The sequence below is a fragment of the Dermacentor albipictus genome, chromosome 1 (genome assembly GCF_038994185.2).
Source record: "Dermacentor albipictus isolate Rhodes 1998 colony chromosome 1, USDA_Dalb.pri_finalv2, whole genome shotgun sequence".
In the NCBI taxonomy this organism is placed as follows: Eukaryota; Metazoa; Arthropoda; class Arachnida; order Ixodida; family Ixodidae; genus Dermacentor; species Dermacentor albipictus.
The window spans coordinates 60670901-60695136 of record NC_091821.1 but is presented as its reverse complement, the minus strand read 5'-3'; the positions used below and the strand labels follow the sequence as shown (position 1 = coordinate 60695136).

The 24236-nt window shown below is 43.3% G+C and overlaps 1 protein-coding gene across 16 annotated transcripts in view; it reads right to left on the bottom strand.

The window, feature by feature from the left end:
- The window catches only part of Tet (Ten-Eleven Translocation (TET) family protein), a 220285-nt gene that overhangs the window by 58160 nt on the left and 137889 nt on the right, over window positions 1-24236 (bottom strand). For 13 of the 16 annotated variants that reach the window (XM_065452040.2, XM_065452034.1, XM_065452032.1 and 10 more), the window contains 3 exons: window positions 23909-23986; window positions 22798-22950; window positions 8453-10142 (listed from right to left, as the gene is read on the bottom strand). In XM_065452040.2, coding sequence (XP_065308112.1) covers window positions 8453-10142; window positions 22798-22950; window positions 23909-23986 — 1921 coding nt within the window. Of the gene's footprint in view, window positions 1-8452; window positions 10143-22797; window positions 22951-23908; window positions 23987-24095; window positions 24220-24236 lie in introns of those variants that run through there. The other 3 variants (XM_065452043.2, XM_065452044.2, XM_065452042.1) reach the window with 3 other exon arrangements.

Here is a 24236-nt window from a genome sequence, read left to right as displayed (position 1 = left end):
AAAAAATATATATATCCCACAGAATCCATACCAATTGGACAATTTATGAGTGTAATGCACAATACAATATTACTTTAAATTGACTGCAGCACAAATCAACATAGCTATTAATGCGAGTGGTAAAAAAGGTTAACTGTATTAATCCACAAATAAATAGGACTATAGCACGAGAACTGCACACTCCAACAGCAAAATGCAAGCAGCGAACATCAGCAAGTTTGTGAAGGTGTAAAAACTGTGGTAGTTATGTTAAAGTAAGCTTGCCAAGCAGTGGTAGCCATCAAAAATTGTATGGAGTAATTCTACCTGTTCCCATGAGAAGAGGCACTATAAATACTAAACTCTACCTGAGGAAGGCATGTTCGCATGGACAGAGTAACAGTTTCCAAATAACAATCCAGCAGTTCGGTGCTAAACTTAACAGCCATAAACCTGCTACTACACTGGTGGCATTTGCCATGGGTTACTTTGATGCATGTGCTTTCCCAGACATTAGCATGATGACATACAAGGGCAGTAAAATATTCTAGGCCCATCCCGTTTCTCTGGGCTGTCATGAATTTCTTCCTAGGGATAAAAATTGCAACAAACCACTGACAATATAAGCATCAGAGACAAGCACCAATCAGAATAGTGTGCAACTCCCCCACATCCATCCCAATATCTGCGCAAAAAATTCCACACCAAACACAGAAGTCTGGGACGCCCTCAACAATAACAGCCTACAATTCTTGGTTTCATTCCCGCTGTTATCTCGGCAGCGTGCCATGCCAGATCACATCCAACTCACTTGGCAAGCACTGGGCATGTCCAGAAAATGCATTACATTTAAAATTCTTGATAGGCAGCTTTTAGCCAAATAGGTGTCCAAATGTTTCAACAATGACAAGACTTGGTGCAAGGTGGAGAAATAAAGTCTGCATTTGGAGCACCTTCACCAGCCTGACCCCAACTTTGTGCATTAGTTATCACTGAGAGCTGATTATTCTGCTTCCAGAGAGCAGAGAACAATTCCTAGGACAACAGAGTGGTTCTCCACAACCCGAGAAATAAAGCTATGTCCCACCTATGCTACAAAGGACAAGGCCACAATGTTTGGGGCAAAGTTTAGCATCCCGATATGCTCTCGACACATATGCTCACACAACACAACAATATGCTCTCGAACGCATATTTTGCGCACCTTATTATGAAGGGGGAAAGTCGGGGAATATACAGGAAGATGTTTTTTTTTTTTTTCTCTCTGTAGGACAATGCATGTACTTACAAGGCTGCTAAAGCAATAGCTGCTTTGAAGTGCATAACTCTGACCACCCCCTTTACCACTAGATCTTGCACTCTCTATTTGCTGCTTCCAAAGAGACCAATAAAAAATTGAAAATAATTTTTAAGTATTAAGGGATTGCTACAGCACAGCTGTCTTACAATGAGGCCTGTAATTTTCTTCAGATTGATAAGATTAACACAATAGGCTGTGTGCATTAACCTCCATAGCGGGCAACCAAGTTTTTCATGTCTATATGCAATTGTGCACCTAGCTGGGCTGAGAATGTTTGACAGGTTTGAAAGCTTAATGTTAGCAAGTTCAACCTTTTGGACTCAGTATGGCTAAAAGTCTGAGGGTTTAAATCCAAAAACAGTACTGACGATGAGGGCCATTGAAGTGCTCTTATGTTATACAATACCCTCACGAAATGTGACTGAGAATATTGAGTTAACATAAACTTTTACTCCCTCAGTGTGAGTTTAAACTGCACATGCAGGTCTAAAACCTGTAATCTTTTATTGTGTTGCTGACTTTTTCAAGTGGATTACGCAGGGAGATAGACAAACTAAAAAATTTAGGTTAACCAGTCCACAAAATGTGTAAGTGCACATCTGGGACCTATTTTTCTCCAGCGCCATTTCATTTGGTAGAATTTAGCTAGCATGACTGTGCATCAAGATAGCCATTACCAAGAACTGCAATCCATCTGCTTCCAAAAAAGGCACATCATGCACCTTGGAACAGGCACGACATAAACCAATTATACTTAGCAATTCCTGTGCAGTGTACCATATCCAAGAATGTCACAGTTGATAAAAGTTTGTCAGCACAGCTGGCTAAACAAACAAGCTACCACACATGTTAATGAAATCAAGAAGGCACCACGAAGTAGTGCTCTTTCAGACTACACGAAAAGCAGAGTTGAACCATATTTTTAACAGCAGACATGTTGATGCAACTTTACATTATAATTTTGCATGGAATGACATCATAGAATCATAAGCTTTTGCTATGTAATATACTAAACAATAACCTATGCATTCTAATTTAAAGCTTGTGATATTCTCAAAAACACCCAATTTGTCTTTGCATTTAGTTGCATAAGTTGTGTCCACCTCTCTATAAAATCCAGTTATAAAGGCAAAATTGCAGTATGTGTCAGGGCAAATTTTTAAACACTTTAATTAAGACTGGTCATAACAAAGTTTTCCTACTGAATATTCAGTCTTGTGAAACATTTCAATGTTTTACATACATGTAAATTCACATTAGCACCTCTGGTGTCAATTGGGTGTTTTCCATCAAATTGTGTAGCACTGTATTTACTCCAGAAATAAATGAAACTGGTGTTTCATATCCCAACATGGACATGTGTCAATGCTGCTGAAAGTTTACTAGCTCAACGTTGCATTACTCCTCCTCCCCCCCCCCCCCCCCCTGCAGTTTCCAATGACTTGAGGGACCCTTTTGGTCAGGTAGTCGATGCAATAACACCAACATTGCAGAAAATGGTGGGAAGACATGCTCTGAAGGTGACAAGCCAGCAGTGGGGCCAAAGCATTTTGCTCGGTCAGCTTTGCACGTTTTGTGTAAACACATTCCTCAGAACCACATATGAATTAAAACATGTGGCCCTCACATAGTTTCCCCCAAGGCATGTGCACATTTGCAGCTCTCCCAGAAGCAGACTGCACATCCTGGTGATGATGCAAACATTTGCAACCTCTTTCAAAATGAAATTCTACACAACTGAGACAAGAGAATAAAAACAGAGATGAATGATGAAAGGTGGAAAGAGGAATCTCCAGACATTAAAAAAGTACATTTGTAAAACTCTGAAGTTGTGGATTACTTTTGTCCCCTTGGTGGAAAAAAAAGGTATAAAAACAGAAATGCAGAGAAACTTAGTATTTAGCAAGGCCATGCAAAGCTTAAGCCAGAGGACTGGGAGGGGCACCCAACAAAGATAGGTCACAAGGGACTACCAGCTAACTGGAGTGCAGAAAAGGCAGGCAGGCACAAGAAGGACAGCCAGAGAAAGGACAGGCATGCCAGGATACAAAGCTAGGGCATCCATAATTAAGAGAGCAAATGAGAAGAGAGGTTGGGTTAAGGCTGCTGCAAAAATTCCCATCACCACACAGAACCAAAACCATGTTTGCACAACTCAGGTTGCTCAATGAGCACTCATTTTGAAATGTGTTTGGATAATTACTGCTTAAGTGCACTGTAGACCAATAGGTCTCTCTCAATGCCAAACAAACAAGGCATCAAGAACTCTTAATCACTTTTATTAAAGGACTCAAATTTCAGATGCCAATAAAACATAACCTTGCAGACAAATGCTGCTACACTTCTGTGAAAAACAGTCACATGTGCAATGAGAAAATTTTCATCTGATGCGAATGCTAGTTTGGCTTCACTTTTAGGGTGGAAGAAAGCAGATAGGTCTGCACAAACTGGGCACCCATCAGGTAGCATACAACACAAAACGTTCAGTTACACACGGTTTTCTTTTGGCCAGGGCATGTTCTATCATCATAGATGGTTCTGAAGATGTTGGTAAAAGCTATGTGCTATAAAAAATTATTCCTATTCTCTGCATGGAGAGGAACAGAGAGGGAAAAACAAAAGCCTTCCACGGGTCAATCACTGACCTCGTAGGTAACTCACAGATGCGAGTCACCAAGGGAAACAGGCAAAATCAGACATTGTTGCATTTGATTTTGAAATGAAAGGGATTTATTTCTCACACATTTCAAAACCTGAGTTTCTATATATTTAGAAAAATCTATGGCACAGTGTAAAAAAAGTTGTGTTATAGTAGCGAAGAGTATTGATAAATGTTGTACATCTCATCTGTTCACTCGATCAAGCAAACACGTCTTAAACAACTAGGCATCTTGAAAGGTTGCACACAAAAAAAATATAACTAGGGAGATTGTACAATTAAGTAAGGGGCACAAAAGCAATCCACATACTTCATAGCATTTTCAAATGTGCAATCAAGAAGCCAGCACAAAACAAGAAATACACTCGTCAAAATTTCTAGCAGCACTTTTTGCTCCAGGTGCATGCAATAATCTCAAGCTGATCCTTCCCTGAGTGCAGAAAAACACAATCGGCACAGATTTAAACAATCACATTACAAGAATGAAGGCTAAACCAAAAGGAAAAGCACAATGTAGTATAAACACAGACACCACTCATCAGGACAAAAGAGCAAGGGTGGAAAGTAAGGCTGAGGTAGAACAAAAACAAAGATGCGCATAAACAATGCATGAAAGACTACAATGACAGACTACAAAAAATGAATGACACAAATGTACAACGAAAAGCACAGAAAGCATTTTAAGAAAATGAGGCGAGCAGACAGATTTCTGGCCACCACATGTTTACGAAGGCCCTCCCAACATTTGAGCGTCAGATGATATGTTCTTTGGTTTCACTGCCTTACTAATTATGTGGGGCCGAAGACAGCATTTACTACAAAATGTAAAGGCAGTTTCCGTGTGCTGCCTCAAGCACCCAAGATGAACATAAGTTTCCCTACACTCACATCAGCTAGCAACTAGGTTTCCAGCCCAAACCCTCAGAGAAAAAGATGCTAGGAGCAATGCACAATAAGTTAATGCCCGACAAATCCTGCGCACAAAACACTGCGCTGAAAATAGCATCAGCTGCTACGCTTAAGCCCATGAAGACCTATCTACCTTCCTGTTAGGCCTTCTGGACAGTCTTTCATACTTTCTGTGCATGTGCATAGATAACCATAAACATGATGGGACAAGATGGACTTACAGAAGAGCAGCTTCTTGACAAGAGCCACCTGCTATAATAGATTAGCTAAAACTCCACAAAAATAAAGCAGTAGTTGCTCAGCTGCACCCTTCATTTGGCACAAGTTTGCATCATAATCCTTCAGTGGCAATCGGCAGCTAGCCCCACACTGTAATGGGTGGCCAGTGGAGTGACACAATCTGTGTACAAGGGAGGGAATGTTACCCGGGCATCCCTGTGGGGTGCCCCTGTATGCATAAGTCTCTGTATAAGGTTCACTGCTGCTGTGACACTTGTATTCTCTTTGCTGTACAGCCATGCCATAAATAAATCTGCTGCAGCGGCAACTTCTAGTCTGACCTATAGGGAACATTTACTCCTCCTAGTCTTGAACAGGCCAGTGCTTGCAGAGTGCATGGAAGAGATTAACTGAGGACAACCATAAAGACACGACCAGTGACAAGTTCTCATGTGATCCTATTTCATACAATCCTTTTGCCAAAGGCTCAGAAACTTGGTAGCAAAATGAAAAGCTTGAGACAGTGCTCCAGAACAGTAAGGCAATTCACCTATTCACAGTAGTTCATACATTCAGCCGTCCTGCTCCAGGCAACAGCACTTTCAAACAAACACTAAGACATCAGCTTAGGCAGCCTCCAGCTTCTGTCACTCATGTTGTCAGAGGCAAACTTCATCCGACATTCACTGAACCACCTCAATGTGCAAACAAAGTAATGTGTGCTCCTTTGTGGAGCCCAAGCCAGCTGTATGCTCCCAGGTAAAGCTTTTGTTGACAAACATCACCAAAACAATGTAAGAGAGGACTGCTCGTTGTTTTGTAGCTTGGCCCCAAACACCATTTTGGTCTGAATTTTCTTAAGAGTTGCAAATGGGAAGACTTGCAAGGTGAACACCACAATAATTCGGTAAAAAGTCTTGCAAATTACAAAGTGATACAATGAAATTCCATCTTCACAACAGAGTACTCGGGCCATAACTCGCAGGCAGTAAACAATGGTTCTAAGCAATTAAGCCACGTGAACCTAAGCAACAACTCAAGTGAAAATACAGCAGAGTATTAAATGCTGTTGGCTTGTGGCACTGTCTACTTTGCAAGTCATCCGATGATTCTTACGTCACTGAATCCTTAGAAATGCATTTTATGTCCATTTTTGTTGCCTTTCAAGCAAATAAGAAGGACCTTTTGACAGGTGTATGGACAAAGATGACTAGGGGCGTGCGAATAGTGATTTTTGAGACCGAATCGAATACGAATCGAATAGCACCAGAAGCTAATCAAATCGAATACCGAATAGTTTTCGAATAATGAACAGCCTTAATCGCAATTATTATAGAATGATAGTCACCTCATAGCATACTTAAAGGGGCACTAAAGCAAAACAATAAATCAGTTTAGACTAATAAAGCATTGTTTGAGAACCCTGCAGGCAGTCATTTAGAAATAATATATTGATTATTAGATGAGAAAATGAAGGTTGAAGTATCAGTATTTAAATTTCCCGCCTAAACCCCGACGCTGGTACGTCAGTGTGATGTCAGGGATTCCAAAGTATGTTTTCGCATTTGGGCCATGTTGGCTGAGTAAAGGTTCCCAAAACTTGCCATGTTTAATATTTGGCTCCTTTAGAACACAATGTAGTCAATCTGTACCGTTATATAATTAAGTAGGCCCTAGAAGATGCCATCAAAATCCATGATGTCAGCGACCAGGTGCGGGAACTTCAAGGACAGGCGTCGCCACCCGTCTTTTGTTCTTGCACTTTTTCTGTCTTACAGGGTAAGAATGGCGCTTTTGGTGTTGTAGAAAGGTTTTTTACCAATGCAGAAGAAATAATTTTTCTCTTTAGTGTCCCTTTAAAGTTAGCAAGTTTCAGTCATTACAGAGTATGTTATGAAGCATTGTTTATTAAAAACACAAGTGGAGCATTAGGAACAAGCAGTTTTTTCGAATGCAGAGGACTCTTCATAGAGTGCGAATGATAGCTGTACAACCTGTAAAGTATGGCTACTAAGTAGTGAAGCCTGCTCCACTACGGAAGTCCTCATGTTTTATGTCTATACTATGGCCGCAGGGAAAAAAATTTACCGTACTTTTGCCCCAGTTTTATGTTTCATTGGGCACAGCTGACGTGAAACATTCGAAAAGTATTCGAGAAATATTTGCATTTACGAACAGTGACTATTTGATTCGAAGACCAAATCAAATAGGACACTATTCGATTCGTTATTTAAGTTTCAAATATTCACACACCCCTACAGATAACAGAGCTATTCTTAGCTTCTTGACAACACAGTCTCATTCAACATCCAGAAGATACGAGACCTAGTTTAATAATTTTCGATAACCATTAAAACATTAAATTTACAAATAATAGTCAATTCTTTTGTTGATGGGAAAGAAAGTGACATGTCCTACAAGGGAAAAAATTCAATTGTGCAGAAGTTTTGCATGCCACCGACTATCAATGCTCTAAAAACCAAACAAGATTACAAAATTATAGTCCATAAACAACAAGATAAAAAAGAATAGTTTACAGAGATGAATAATTCATTTGCACAATATTTGAGGAATATTTGCCATTAATAAAAGACACTCATACCAGTCAGTACTCTATTAATAAAAACTATGTGATAGTCCGAACTCTACCATGGGTCAGACTGAAAATGCACAGTTGCAAGTGCAGCAAGACTGAACTGGCTTAAAGGTAAGAACAGCTCAGCTGAGGAGAAGGACATAGAACTTGTAAACAAGAGAGCATGATGCATAGATCACCACTATGGTGCTACCGGCAGCACCCAGGCAAGGCTGCCTTTGCTGTCACACCCAATAACAACACCACAGCATTTAGCTCATAATTGGGACCACGAACAGTTTAGCTAAGACACAGAAGTTCATGTACTTGCATAGACATTGCCAGTGGCACCAAAGTAGAAAGCAGCATACACTCTTGCCAGGGAAGCCGTTTGGCTTGCCAATGTTAGCCACAGTGTCCAAATTTGTTGCAACAAAATTGAGATGTAGTGCAACAAGTGAAAGACTCAAAGTGGTTTTGCATAATTTGAGCTGGATAATGGTGCTAGCAACTCGGTAAGCTTAATATAGGCACTGAAAGCAGTTGCCTGGAACTGCCAGTAAGTATAAGCAGTTCAATGTTCTACGTGAGGAGAGCTAACTGCAAGTCTTTTCGGAATAGTTGATCTGCTTTGTTCACCTCAGTGCCTCAGTGTCTGTATGAGATCTCAGCCGACTGCCAGTAACACCACAAGCACTGACACACTGTCAACAACCATGACAGTCCATGGCAAGCCAAACGGCCCCTTGCACACTCGGGAGCCCTCAAAGTGCTGCTGGGAGGGTGGATTGGGGGCTTCGAGGGTACTCACGAGCATCTTCAGGCGACAGGCAGTCGCAGGCGGGGGGCTCTGCCTTGGCATTGCTCCGCAGTCGCTCAAGTCGCTCCCACCAGGGATCGGCACCTGGCAGATTAAGGGAGGCGAAAGATGCCCCAGGTGGGCCCATGGGGGGCAGAGGGAAAGGGGGGCCCGCATAGCCTAGAGGCCCCTCAGCAAATCCTCCAAAGTGAGGGGGTGGCGGCCCCCCAAGAGGCGCCAGGCCCAACTCCAGTCCTCGGAATTCGCCCACAGCAGCAATACGACCAGCATCTACGTCGGGCGCCCCTCCCGCCCGAGCCGCCCCATCTTGGGCACCATCACCACCAAACTTGGACCCCCCCGCCGCAGTCAGCTGCTGGTGGTGGTGGTGGGGCGGCTGCTCCGCTAGGTAGGAAGGAGCGCACGAAGTGGCGAAGCTGTTATATGTACTGATAATACTTGTATATGTACTCATAGATGTGGTCGTATTCGATAAAAAAGGCTGCTGCACTGCATCCGTAGTAGTAGGCTCACTCTCACTGCGCGGCTGTTGCTGGTGGCTGGAGTCACTCTCATTTCCACGCTGCACGGGCGGCACTAAGTGGGGCACATATGGCGGAGCCCCCTGAAATGCTGCTCGTGGTGACTGTCGCTCTGCAAATGGTGATGATGGTGGGGCTGGTCCATTGCAGGGCTGCTTAATGTGGCTGGCAGCTGTGCTGGCCGTCGTCGTTGTGCCAATGGAGGCTGCTGAAGTATAGTGGTACTGAGCACCACCACGAATGTCTGCCTCTGATGCATTTGGTGCACTTGTAGCGGGTGTCGTTTTCTTGGTGTCACATGCTTCCACTTTGGCTTCTGATGGCTCTTGTGGTGCACCATAGAAGTTGCCATATGACATCATGCCATTAGTGGGAGCAGCAGGCCCACTTGGGGCTCGGGATGTGTTGTTTGTTTCAGCACTGCTGTCAGCAAACTCACTCTCGCGACTCTGATCCTCAGGCTGGGAGAACTCAGCTTCGGAGTTGTTGCTCCCTTGGGACGACGACCCATTCTTGGCAAACTCGGGCAGCTCTGGCCGGCCACGTGCCTGCCCCATAGAGGGGTTCGCCTCGTGCCAGGCCTCAGCTGGGAGCTCACTCGATGAAGGTGGCCGAGGATTGCCATTAGAATGGCTGCCACTGTTGCTGCTGCCGCTGTTGCTCCTTGCCAAGGGAGGGAAGCTCCGCGAGGGGCCTACCTCATTCGGAGGTGCCTGACGGCTGAACTGCTGGTGACCCATGGGCTCATCAGGCACTGGCTGCGCTGGCTGCGGATGCACAAAGTTGCCAGCTGGGCCCAGTGTGCTTTCCAGGCCCTGAAAAGGGCCTTGCTCCTTCTGGCTCTGCCTAGTCTGAATCAGAGTCTTGAGGCGATTATTCATCATCTGGTGACGCGTTGGGAAGTCTGCCTCCTCAGTGCCCATAGGCAAGCGCCCATCATGCTGCTGCTGTTGCTGCTGCTGTTGCTGCTGTTGCTGCTGCTGTTGCTGTTGCTGCTGCTGCTGCACATGGCCATTGAAAGCACCCACCACTTGAGGGTGTTGGGCTGGAAAGGTCCCAAATGAAGGACCAGATTCATACATCTGATTCGGGCCACCCGCTGTCCCACTCTTGGCTGTGGGTGGCAGCTGGTACTCGCTGTGGCCAGAAAAGCCACCGATCTGCAATAAAAAAAGGCAGGACTCTGGTGAGATGTCAGCAAGAGTGCAGCTTACAAAACACGGTTCACTCTACCTCAACATAAAGGCCACATTTTCTATTTCTTAATGCAGAAATTTGAGACAAAATGGACAGAAGTCTAGACACGTCTCTCGTTTGTGCACTAAGAGCTAGAAATTATGTCGTACCAACAAGGACAAACAACTCAACCCTTATAAAGGCCAACAGTAAAACGCGTATTATACACAATCAAAGTAACCTTGACAAAGTCAAAGGACTGGTAATTGCCAATTTTTTAAAAATTAACAGCCTTTGAATAGTGCCTTGGCAGACAACATGGGCGTCAGGTGGTAAAAGCACATGATGCTGATACCACAGCAGCGCATGGTGCTGATCTCGCTACCGCACCTGGATGTTCTGGCGCTGGTTCTGAACATTCTAAATTCTATCATTTCCAGCTAGCAATGGTGGCATTTCTTGCGAGTTTCTGCATCAAAACAGTGATTTTTGCTAGTTTTTTGCAACACATCCACTTGTTTTTTAAACAAAACTTCGCATGGAGGCTGCTTTTAATTATACTAACAAAAACAAGGCTTTTTATGCGGTTTAAAATTTCATTTCTGTTGGCCTCTAAGCACCAACACAAATTTACATAAATGCCTCTGCAAATGATTTATTTAAACAAACATTCACATCACAGCAATCACGGTGCACAAATAAAGGCCAGAGAGATCTCCAGCCATTACCTTTTCTGACATTCACAAATTATGTTCATACCATACACTGTTTCAGCAGTTTCAGTAACAGCACTGCATAAGTTTAACTATGTATTATTTCATTCTTCTAAATAAATATAAAACACGGCATTCTTATCCAAACTGTGCAGTCTAATCAAGAATTTTTACACTCGGCCTTCATTTCAGTAATGTCGGCAACAGTAAATTAGGAAAGGAACTGGCACAGTTGTAAAGCAACATGACTGTGTTAATCACACTGCCCACTATTTCAGGTTATTCTGCATCATTCACACAAGAAGAGATGCTTAATTCCATCAATGCAAACATCTAATACACTACAGGCACACCGAATAACATCTATGATGTCATATAAAGTTGCTTCTCTTATTATGTAGCATGACCTAGCTTTCCAGTTTATATCCTGTACGAGTACTTTAGTAGAGCAACAAATACTGTACCAGTAAGAGAAAAGGCTGTGGGAATCGTTCATTAGGCAACAACCATTACCTAAATCAATGTTACAGTGCCTCAAATCGTCAATAAAATCACACTGGCTCTTGCCACTTGTTAACCACCTGGTTACCTAAGTTGACAGTGACTGTCCCAGACTGGTGGTGCTGCCAGGTGGGAAGAGGGAGAGTAAGCCAGATGGGGAGTGAACAAAGAAAATTTTGCTTTAATATGGGCATCATATATGGACCTTTCCAATATGGCACAAGAACACGTCCTGTATCCTCCCTAGAGGAATGCGTGTTGGTGTGAAGAGTACACACTGCCACAGTTTTTAGTGCTTTTGAGCAGAGGCTCAGGGGCGCTTCAGAACAGACTAGAGTAGGCTTGCCAATTTTTTAGTGCACAAAGTCGGGACGGGAGAGGGAAAAGGGGGGGGAGGCGGCAATCAACCCTGTCAAGGCCAGGAGCCGCCAGTCTGTATGTACAACAAATTTTTGTAGTCCTACCGTGTGATAATTCACAACACAAAAAGTGCACTATAATTACCTCACAAACACAGCTACCAAAACAGATAGAAGTACTATGAACCGTTAGTTCCTACAATAAAACTAGAACAATTACCTAAACTAAGTCGCCTTTATGTTTAAGACAATGCAGCAGTACACGAAAAAATGGGCAAACAGAGCTGTCAGGCATTATAAAAAGGAAATCTGGTGTATTTATGGTTAGCCAGTAGGGAAAGAAAAAGAAAGTCGTAATGTTGCACCATCCCGACTGGGTCAGGTCGGGACTGTCCCACTAAATTAGGGTCGGTTGGCAACCCTAGACCAGAGAGGATTATGTCGGCACACAGGGAGCTCTTTTAAAAAAAGATTTTTAATGTTCTAGCAACACAATGAGGTGTCTCTGTGCCTAGAAACAACTCTTTCAGCATGCTTTAGGTAAACCGTAATATATTGTGCATTTTTAAAGGTACTTAATAAGCACTAGAATGTTGGCACAGAGACAAATTGCCTTCAATATTGCCCTTTTAGATTTTCCTATGGAGCTACTGCATTTGGGGATGCTCTGGTGGCAAAATATGTGCTTTAGTGGATTTTCAATTAAATATTTCGCAGCAGTTTCAATTAACTCACAGTATGTATTGGGTTCTAGCAGATTTCAAAAATTGTTTTAGCAAAATTCTGCAAGAAAGAGTGACAACAAATTTACAGTGCCCTTTTCTCGCTCTCTCTCTTTCCCCAAAAAATTGTGGCTGTTATGAAGCACTTTGCCAGGTGTTACATGCAACCTGAACCAAGCTTTAAACACAAGCAGTAAATATCATAGGCGAATAACACCAAGGCATATTTTTAGCAGTCATCCTGAGAAATTCTGAATATTTTTTGAAGTGCAATTAGTTTGCTAATTAGTTTTGAATATTGGTTTCAGGTAATCTGACCAGATTCCTCCGACGCTGAGGGGGGGAGCACGGCTGTGCTTAAATGCCAGAAAGGTGCACACATTCCAGCGCGGCCTCTTGCTTAGAGATTAAAGCAAGTTTTCTACACATGAAGGGAGAATGTTTTCCAAGCTATTCAGTAACCATGCACTAGTGTTTAGACATTATTTCTCGTGCTTTGAATACCACAGCAAGATGGCATGAAGACGTGTAGTGCTCAGTGTGCTTTGGCTTGGCTTAAGCTCGTTAGCTAATTCATTTAGAAGTCCATTGCAGATGGATCAAGAACACATACAAGCAATAAGTAGCCGTGTGTTCTAAGAAGGGTGCGATCTTATAATGGCTCAGAAAGCAAACCGTTCACTTGCCCTCATGTGATTAAAATCGCACTTTCATCAGCAGAAGTAGCATTCGCACCAATTATGCGAGGAGAGTGGACGGTTCGCTTTCCAAATGGTTTAAGATCTCAGGCGCTGCTTCCCGACTTTTGGTAGTGTTTCACTTTGCCGCCTGCCTCTCAAGCGTTAGTGAAGGTGGCACCACCATACCTGAGAAAGTGAAGAGCTGATTTGACACCACAGGGCAAGCATTTTATGACAACTCGGAGTCCAGACGTGCCAAAGGAGGTTGAAACACCACCCCACACTTAAGCCGTGGGACAGTGGGACCACAGCAGTAAAAGCGGGGCATGTCCTCCTTAATTGGAATTCGCTCACCTTAGCTTTAGAGCATAAATTGCATTTCAAATATTGTAAAATATTGTAAACATATTGTACAGCACAGTGAATTTTTCTAAAGGTATTCAATAAGCACTTTGCCTTATATGTGAACAGATGCCACATCAAATTTAAACCTACTCCAATATATGGAGTAAAAGGCATTAATTAACCCTTTCAGTGTCACTGACGTACTGGTATGTTTCTGCGTTTCTGTACCACCATGTCATAGACGTACCTGTACATTCTCTACTCTCTAGTGAGGACTACACTAAGAGAACATTTGCAATATCCATGTCATTTTTCCCTTCTACATAGCCAAAATTAAACTGTTGTGTTCGTTTTAAAATATCCGAGACAAAAAAAATGACCAACCCTTCCCTACTGGAAAATACAGTAAGCAAAGTTTGTCCTGCGTGCACCTGACCTGCATCATGGTTAAGTAATCCACGGGTAATGGTGCCGGATTGCTTCAGCCTCCCGCTCCCTCAGCTGGGGATCTTCTCGTTGCTTTCGGATCGCCTGGGCTCAGCCAGCTCTAATGGCTGGATCGGCGTGCCCTTTCACGGGCAAGTTCTCGCCACCACTCGTCAAAGGCTGCCAGTTCCTTGTGGGAACACACAAGGCACGACCATCCCAGCCGTTTTCCAAGAATGAACTGAACGGAAACGGCTCCGATTGGTTGCACGCGTAGTGTGAGCGCATGCCTATGCAGCTGGAATCCTTGCTAATGGCTCGCGCTCCGGCACCGGCGCAGCAGTCAATTCATCAAACCACCTTTTCCTACAGCTGCTCTGCTCTGGGAGCAATTGTATTTCTTGTCTTTTTTTTTTGCATCACCACAACACCACCGAAACTTGTTCGCCAATACAAGCTTCGCTTGAAAAGCCAACACAGGGGGTGTGTACCATTAAAAAAACCCGACACTGATAGGGTTAAATAATTAGTTCTAGAAATTCTTGTTTTATATTTCTATCTGTGAATATTTTTTAAGCCGACATTTAGTGGACCTTGGCAAGAAAGAATGCTATCAGTAAACACCTGTTCTAATAATATTGGATACATAAAATTAAGCATAAACTCCACATTATATTTCAAAATTGAGTTCACAGAAATGTGAATGCTATCAGTAAACACCTGTTTTAATAATATCGGATACATAAAATTAAGCATAAACTCCACATTATATTTCAAAACTGAGTTCACAAAAATGTCACTACCTCTAAGACTTGTTTAGCACTTTTATTTGGTAGCCAAATTTAATGTAGTGTGACACTAGTGCATAGCAAGTTGTGACGCACAGATTGATTGCCTTGAACAAATATTTCAATAGAGCCTTGGGCATTGTCCGTAATTGAGTAAATGCTTTGACTCAGAAGCTAAGGGTACCAACTACAAACCAACTTTTGGCACAAACTAGTTCCTTTACTTAAGTTCATGTAGTCTTTAAGCACAATCATAAAGCAACTGTCTTCATAAAGCAAGTAAAATTAGGTATTGAAAACTGGTACAACCTAAAAGGATGAGAGAGATGAATTATGTGATTTTAGTAATTTCTTTGCGATGTAGCTCGACATTTTTATTCTTTCAGCTACAACATGTGATATGAAATTTCTGTCTTAAATCATCACATCAAGCTGAAGTTAATTTACACCAATTCTGCATTTAAAGGTGATTATAGGGTGATGAAAGTGGACAGCATGACAAAAATTGGCACAGCTGGAATTTTGCAGTTCAACCCCCAGAGTCATTTTGACCATGCAGTGATAATATGAGTGAAATTATTAGCAAAACTGATGTGACAAGTCAACCTTTAAGGCTGCGCAGTTGCTGCAACAACTAGCAAGAGTCATAAAGCCATTGTTTGGCATAATAACTACAGCTGGATCGGCACGCTGGCAAAACACAAACGAATGGCAAAGCGTAAACCAATATACAGCAAGGTCTACCCAAGGTGTTGTAGACAATAAATGAAAGTCTTTTCTCCTGTATCACACGAGCTTCAGACTTGCTAGTGGTAGCACTCGCAAGTACTTGACAGCATCGTTCAAAGCAATGTGTTTTTCGCTTAAAACTACATAACTCTCTTGAATGACTTCCAGATCAAAGTATTTGGCTTGAGAATTCAACACAAAATTTTTTACAGTCAACTATGGTCCCCTATACAGGGAGACACTGCTATATATTGAATCCTTCCTGCTTGCAAAAAAAAAAGATCACGTGCATACAGTTCCCGAACAGCTTCAAGTGGTCTTTATAAGCTGAACAACCATTAACTCTGGTAACCTTATGGCGTTTGCTCATTTAGAAATTAAGCTTCCTAAATGAATGTCTGAATTTCTTTATCACTCTTTATCACCTTTTATCTTCAATTCTTTCAAAAGCAGAAGAATATTGAGCATTAGATTCAATATACAAAGTCCCAATGTTCTTAATATTCATGATCTAGTCAATTAGAAAATTTTATTATTCAAACAACTCTACATTTTTGTATTCTTTAGCGTAAAATAGCTTTGTCTCGAGCTCACTCAGGTAATCATGCATTTTTCTAATGAAAATTGCAGCATTTTCTTTTTTCTCTTTATCAGCACAAGCAGGTCTTCAGAGTTGCAAACACTTTTGAAAGTGCATTACATAACTATGCAGAGCTAAGCAAGCTATCTTCCCTTGAAATATCTTGCTTGTATCACAAACAAATGAGATGCGACAAATTGGTGGCACAGAGATGCCTTCATGTTAACACTTTACTAATGTAAACATGAGGCAGCTAATTTTCTTTTTTTCTTTGTGCGCTTCTGTGAGTCTATGTTCATACATTATAATTTGATGTGGGCGAATATCAACTTTTTTTAACATGATTCAAATACGAATAGCAAGTATTGAATAGTGTAACTCAGATGCATATATTTATAGCCGGAATACTATGCCTGTACCGACTACTGCAAACTACTGGTACAAGGGATCAGCTTTAAACACAAGATCACTAGTTGTAAAATAAAGAAGTGCACAATAGCCTCCCAACATCTTTAGTCTGGTTGCAAACAGGCTTTCCAAGAATGAATGGCTGCTGTATGACTAGCTTTCAAAAAATATTAAAATAAGGAGTTGTGGGGAAATAAAGAAAATGCTGCTGAAGGACGAAATGCTGCCATATACACATCTAAAAGAGGCCGTTGCAAGGAAAACACTGGTCGTAGCATAAAAGATAAAACTGCCACATGAATACACTGCCAAAAACACTGAGAGACTACAAGCAAAATCACAGGACATCATCTAATGTTCCGCTGCAAAAGTGAAAACAAAGCTTGCGTTACCTATCTTGTTTTTGCACTGTTTCGAAAGCTTTTGTTGTTTCACTTATAATTTGTGTACTTTCTTTAGCCGGCAGAGAACAGTAACCAAACTGCACCAGTCAATTGCTGCAAAATATTTCGTTTAGTTTCGATTATTAGAAAATACTAAATAGTACCCTTTTGAATACAAATAGTGTTCTGTTCGTATGCGAAACTTCAAATTTTCGCCCGCCCTTTGTTACAATTATTTAAGAATTGCATGAATTGCATAAGTTGCATGAACGGCATCCAAAGAAGAAGAAAAAAAAGCCTATGAAAAGGATTGCCTCACATCGACCCAAGATCTCTCGGCATGCCATGATGAATGCTTCTCTAATAGCTTCACCACTCATTGAAAAAGTATGTCATTAGCAATTTGGGACAAACTGGGAAAGTGGGTTTCAGCTAACCTAAGATGGCAAAAGGAGCAGGCCAAATGCGCAATTTACAGAAACACCCTGAATGTTAAATACCCTTTACAAGTTCTCTGCACATAACGTCACAACTATCTCTTGACGTCTTAACATTTCATGCAATACACTGCAGTATTCTATGACGTTTTTGCACTTTAGGCTTCTTAGGCCAGCTGTGCCATTTTTTACCTGGAGGTCATCCAAGAGCAGATGACACAGTGAGCAATTTGTAATGTAACAGCCAGGCCATTGCATAATATGTTTCTGTTGCCGTCAGAGTCCTTCAATACCTTTTTTTCCCTGATATTAATACTACAGCTGAAGCCAGATCACTTACAGCCAGGCTATTGCATAATAGTTTCTGTTGCCGTCAGAGTCCTTCAATACCTTTTTTTCCCTGATCTTAAAACTACAGCTGAAGCCAGGTCACTTGCTGCCCTCTGCTCAACGATAGTGCTGGTCAAGACAAGTTTTGTAGCCAAACTTCTTAATGTACCAGTTTTTGAACACAATTTAGCGAGCACCACTTTCTTTATTCCCCTATGTCGTCTTCTGGTATTGCATTTAAAGAACCCCATTCATCAACTATACTTGCCACTCTACAGTCACTGACCACAGCCAAAACTTTATACGTTAATAGAGAGCAATAAACTACAAGAAGTCTTGAATCATCTGCAGAAAAATAAACCTGTTTTTAATTGGCGCACTTTCCAAACACAGTTAATTGTGCTTGCAATGTCACAGTGGTTTAATGGTCACTACAAATCGTACTGAATCAGAATGTCTGAAGTCCATGCTCTGCAGCTGGTTATGGATGAGCTGTGCTGGTGGTCATTCACTACACGCCCCATTTTTTACTGTTGTCTGTAACACGGTGGTCGAGGAGCACCTTATTCAGTTGCTTGCACACAAGTTAGCCGCCGCCAACCAATAAAAACCACCCTTCAATAAACACTGCACGCTGTCACAGTCACCTTGAGTCACGGTCACTTTGGGTCAGGGTAAATTATAGTCAGTAAGTTGTGCAAATAAACACCAGTTTATATTACAGAAGCTTTGATGGTCTATTAGTGCTTGAAAATAAACCTGCCAATTGTTTTAGTTGTAGGAAAACAATGCACTGGAAACCTCAGTATAGCTATAATATGGCAAGGTAACTCTCTATACAGGGTGTTTCGAAAATTTTCGAAAGTGTTCACAGAAACACCCTGTAACTGCCAGAGTGCTTCCGCTGAGCTCAGAGTCTATAACTTGCCTTACAATGTCATGCAGTCAGGTTGTGGGGCTGAATGCGAACTGTTATGAGTAATTTAATTTGTGAGCAGAAATTGGGGTTCACAGCAAGGCCAAGTCACAAATATAATGTTAGTATACTAGAAATAACAGATTTACAATAGCAAAAAGAAATAAATATATTTTTAGCTGACATAAAAGGACACGAAATGTTTGCCTTCTGTCCAATGTACCACTCTTCAGTGGGCTCCAGTTAGCGGAAACTCAAGAATACAAGCATGAGTGCCCTTTATTTCTTAGCAATCCAGTAATCCTTCTGCGACACCGCATGAAAATGAATTTCCACAAAGTTAACATGATTTCCTGTGGCACACGAATATAATGCAGTAAGCAAACATGGAAGATTGACTAACAACCACAAAGTAAATTATATATTCGACAAGTAGAGGGAGCCTGCAACTACTGTGTCATACCTTGCAACTGCTTGGCCATGGCATTTTCATCCAGCCATGACACAAACACTGCAGCCATTAGCTCGAAGCAATATTTTTCACCCAGTGAAAAGAAAAGGGATGAGGATCTAACCATCCCATTATACATTCACGGAATCTGTAGCTGTGTTAAGGAATCAACTGTGCATGTACTTGTAGAGGTGTTGGAAAGTAGCCCAAAGATAAGCAAATCAACAATTGGGTTGCCAGCTCTCAATTCCTAATGAAAAAATAATCAGCATTTTCTTAGCAATCTGCCACCCTACTTATGCCATGAAGGGATACCAATTCATTGCTAAATGCACAAGCATGCCATTTCAGCAAACCTAGAATTGACATGTGATATTGCTTAAGCAGATGTAACCACTCCACATAACTGACACTCAAGCAATATTTACTTTCCAAGTTTGCCAAAGTGAACTTCAGAGTAATAAAATAGCACTATAATTCGACAACAGCAGTATGCTAGTAATTTTGCAGGAAAAAAAAAAGAGTGCCTTTTTGAACACAATCATATTATGTTGCACCCTTTTATTTTCCACAATAATTTCTCAGATTGATAGCAAGGACGTGCACCACATATAAATGTGGGTGGAAGCAATGCAGATTATCTCATTTTGGTCTTTAAGCGATTCATATACAACTAACATAGTGAACAGATCCAGAAAGGGTAATACGAAAGTGTTGCCGTAATAGAAATAGCAGCAATGCAGTTTCCCTTTCATGTTCATTCTAGTCACTACACGTCGTGGCTTTTTTTTTCTTTTTTTTATCCTATACATAAGCAACAGTGATAAAAAAATGTTTCATCAACTACATTTTGTAGACTTGTTCCTTAGTGTACTTTGGCATTAATCATATTAACACGGGGTCCTGTGCACATCCATTCACATGTAAAATGGAACTGTGCTCAACTTTTAAATATAAATTTAAATGCTTTCAAGGGATTCTTTGTCAAATGCAGCCACAAATAATAAGCAAGGCACTTCCATTCCTGCATGAGGAACTTCAAACCACATGCATGTGCCATAACCGATTGATGGGGCTAATGCAACACTAAATAAAGAAAAAAACTAATTTGAGTTGTATTACTAAATTACGCTTCTACAATAAAAAAAAGGCCACTGTTACCATGAAATGAGGCTTAACAAGCCAGAAATGAGGCAAAAATTAAAAGCAGGAGGCAACGTCACCGCATAAGCTTGACGTGACGTCATGCATTTTGGCAGCATCTGCTCAGGCCTAGATAATTTCTTATTAGTATGGATTGACTACAATGTATTACAAAAGAGCCAGAAGCTAACTTAGTCAACGTCGGGAACATTTAGTACCGCACAAAAACAGTTAGAATACGAAGAGGGGGGGAAAAAATGCTTTAAAATTCATGACCTCGCGCTGTTGTACTGGCGCTGGGGTATTGGCGTGAAATTTAAAAGCTAAAACGCCGACCATAATTTTCTTTTTTAGTAATCAACTTTTGACCGCAGTGCTACCATAAATACAATTTTCAACAACTACTTTATCAGTCTAAACTGATTTCGTTTCTTTTTTAGTATCCATCAAAGGTGTACTGCCTTAACTTTTTTCCTCTTTTTTCCCCCCCTTTTTTGCATTAAGTCTTTAAACTATTGAAAGAAACATCGTTGGAAAGTGCAAGAGCCCACTAAATTTGCTATAGTACTTGCGACACGCTGACTTGCGCCGTTCCTGCGATCGCAGGAACGCGAGCGCATGCCGCCATATGAAACGCGCGCAGACGCTTTACTTTCTTCATGGGCAACACCATGATACCTAGCCTTATTGCTACGCAACGTCGGCAAATTCGCTCTGTGCCATGACGTCACTATAATCTTGATGACGCCCGCTCTGGAATTTCGAGACGAGCTCTAGCATCGCATTAACCCACTTTATAAGTATTTCAGTTTTCGCATTTGCTCAGCGCCATTCTTTCACGTGCTTCGTCATCCTTACACAACCTCGCAAATAAGTGCCTGCACTCCTTTAACGCCTCCAATTCTTCGTCTAGCTATTAGGTGCTGTAGTGCTCCGGAGTAGGCCGACCACCTGAGGTTGCTACTAAATGTAAGCACACGAGCGCTTTTGCATGCCACTCCCATCGAATGCAGCCGCCGAGGCCCAGAATCGAACTCGCGGCTTCGCACTCGGCAGCAGAGCGCCACGACCACCGCCGCCGCGGATGCGCGAGCAAAATGGATTAGTACTTCGACTTGGCGCAGCATTTTACAAATACCGGAAAAGGACCTCCATGAGGGCGGAACGCGTTAGAAAAATCTCAACAGGGGCTTCGTTCGCATGCTACATTTGAATCGCTGGTAATATATTATCTTCCTCCCAAATTTCGCCAGATAAAAGAAATGATAAACATTTTCCCGCTGGTGCGGGACAACGACAGAACAGCGTTTCGCTTTCTATACAGTCTAAAAAAAATTGTCTATGGTGTAGCGAGAGCGCATCGTTAAGGAAACGCACGCAAAGAGGGTTTTTGTTGGGGAAACAAGACTTTCAAGCGCTTGCTACACCATCTTTGGAGCACTCCGGTCAGTGTTCACAAACGTAAGCCCTTGTCCGGCTTTCAGTACCACAGCGTGTTGCGCACTCCGCGATTGTAATGCCAAACAGGAAGGTTAAGCCGGAAAGAGGGAGTGCGCATGCACGAGAAACGCTCCGTGCGTCTTAATCAGCAAACGAGCGCGGAAACAGTAATGTTGAGGCACGCGACCTTGTAGCCAAGTACGGGGCATAAACGAGATGAAATGCTGGGCCACGCCAGCCCTCCTCACTGCCGTGCAAGTACGATGCGATTCGCATAAACCGCAGTGGGGTATTCAGAAAACGAAGCACTACGCTTCGTCCTTGCTTGATTGTCGAAGAGCGCAATAACAAGCCGAGACGTAACAGGCGCACTGGTTGGGAGTGCCAACACGAACGTGCGAATCACTGCACCTGCTTGCACTGTGTCCGACGATAAAATTTTACACAGCGCGATGTGAGTGTGCACTCAGTTCTTGGTATTATTTTGTTTTTCTCTCCAACGATTACATGCAACGCAATAACGTATGCTTCGGTATCTCGCGTTTCCGCTGGGAGAGCAAAGAAAGCGGGAGTCGAGTGTGCCCTGCTGGGTCAGTTCAGCATGGGTACGTGCCCGATGTGTCCCGCTTTCACATGGTCTCTACCATGGTACAGCAGAAAACAGTACGTAAACTGACACAAGAATAAACAGTCCGAGCCGCAACGTAAAATGCTGCTTTAAGTACACCTTCCGTTCCATAACACGGCTGCGCTAAGAGACAATGCACAACTTCAGTAAGTACAACAAACGTTCCGTTCTAAAGCCAGCGCTAAAGAAATAAAATAGTACAATTAAGACAAACGGTTAATGAAGCGTGGTTAGCTCCATGCCAGCCGTGACGCGCGAAGCGCCGCACATCGGCAATGTAAACAGCAGTGGGTTAACCAACGACAGCAAAGGTTTAAATTTTTAACGATCAACATGATCATACGCAAGCATACGCGATAAGGTGAGGAAAAAATTATAACACGAACACTGCGCACCTATAATGACTCAAGTAAAGCCACAACCTAACAGCCTTCGGTGAAGGCAACTTTTAAGTTACGGCTTCACTTCCCGCTACAGGCACAGTGCGTGCAACAGAAACCCACCAAGGGAGGAGAGTTGTTAAAAAGCGTAAGGAGGGCGAGGGCCCCACTCGAAGGACGCGCTTGACCCCAAACAGCCACTCCCATATGTTGGCGCCCCACGCGGCGGCAGCGCTCGGTCGTGCGCCATCCAGAATACCCTGGCAGCTCAAAGACTCACCCCTGGGTGCCCGAGGTGTTCCGGCACTCCCTGCGGGAGGTACGGCGTCGTGGAGCCGTTCAGCGTCCTCCCGTTGAGATTATTTCTGCCGCCGGGGGACGACGCCATTCCGTCTTTTCCGGCAACCCCGCTTCCGCAAATGGCGCTCGCTACCTGCAGGCGGCGGCAGCACGTTGCTGGAGAACGCTGCAGCGACGACGCGCGCTCCGAGGCCCACCCGGCAAGGGCAACGCGGATGCGCGGTTCGTTCGCATACGACTCTCAAAAGGTAGCAACAAGGCTTGACGCGTACAACCCTTGGCACGCGCCTGCCGACGGAGCGGGCGGTGATGGCCGACGGACTCCCATGCGCGGCGGCGGTGGCGGCGGCCGACCGGAATTCGCGGGAGGCCTCGCGAGGGGGCGAGGACGGCCCGCGCTTCACTCACGTGCCACCTCGCAACAATCGGCGCGACGACATTGCGGAAGCCGGTCCGCACGGGCGCGCAGCGACGAGCCTGGCCGACGCTGGTCGACGCAGCAGGCGACACGAGGAAGACGCCATCAGCCACACGGATCGAAAATATTGAAAATGGTGGCCGTTGTAAGGCGGGCGGAGGAGGAGGACGTACGAGAGGATGAAGGCGGGAACAATCGGAAAAGCGCCCGTTACCCTAGCAACCACGCCGATAGGGAAAGAGCTGCTGCTGCTGCGCCTCACGACGCACTTTTGCTCTTTAGTGTATTCTCCCTCAAAAATAATTGAGCAAAGGAAATCCTCGCGCTCCTTGGCGATACACATGATTTCGCGCTAGCATAACGTCATATCAGCGAAGGACGCATTCGCGATGCCGCGCGGCGCGCAACACTACCCCGCAGGACACCTATGGATCTCTCTCGGCGTGGCGTCGCGCTCTATCGTAGATATCGAGCAGAAACGGCGCTCGCTGCCGCTTGTTACCACGAAGCTCTATATCGCGCACGTTGCATCCAAGCGATCAGACGGCCTCATGCTGGGCTCAAGTAGTTTTTAGTAAGCGTTCATGCTCGCTCATGCAGATCCCTGTGGAAAACTCGTGCAAACTACATGCTCATGACCAACGCGTGCAAATGTACATGAGTAAACGCTCACCTGTTGCATATTTTTATTTTCATCTGGTGTGCCCCGACGCCTTTCGTGCATCTGATGCATCATCTTCTCATAGCGCTCCTGCAAAGAAAAAGCAAACAGTTACTATGTGCCGTAATGACTCAGTGTAACAAGCTCCACACTTGGCTAAACAGAATCAAACAGTAATAATAAAAAAAAGGCCGCATACTTCAATGTCGCGCTACACGAGTGCTTCGGAACAGACATCCTCGCATACTACCGCGATACTCGCCAATCGATCGGATATGGAATGAGCGGTACGACGAAATCTCGCTAACGGGGAAAAATAAAACTGCCGCTCGGGCCCGCG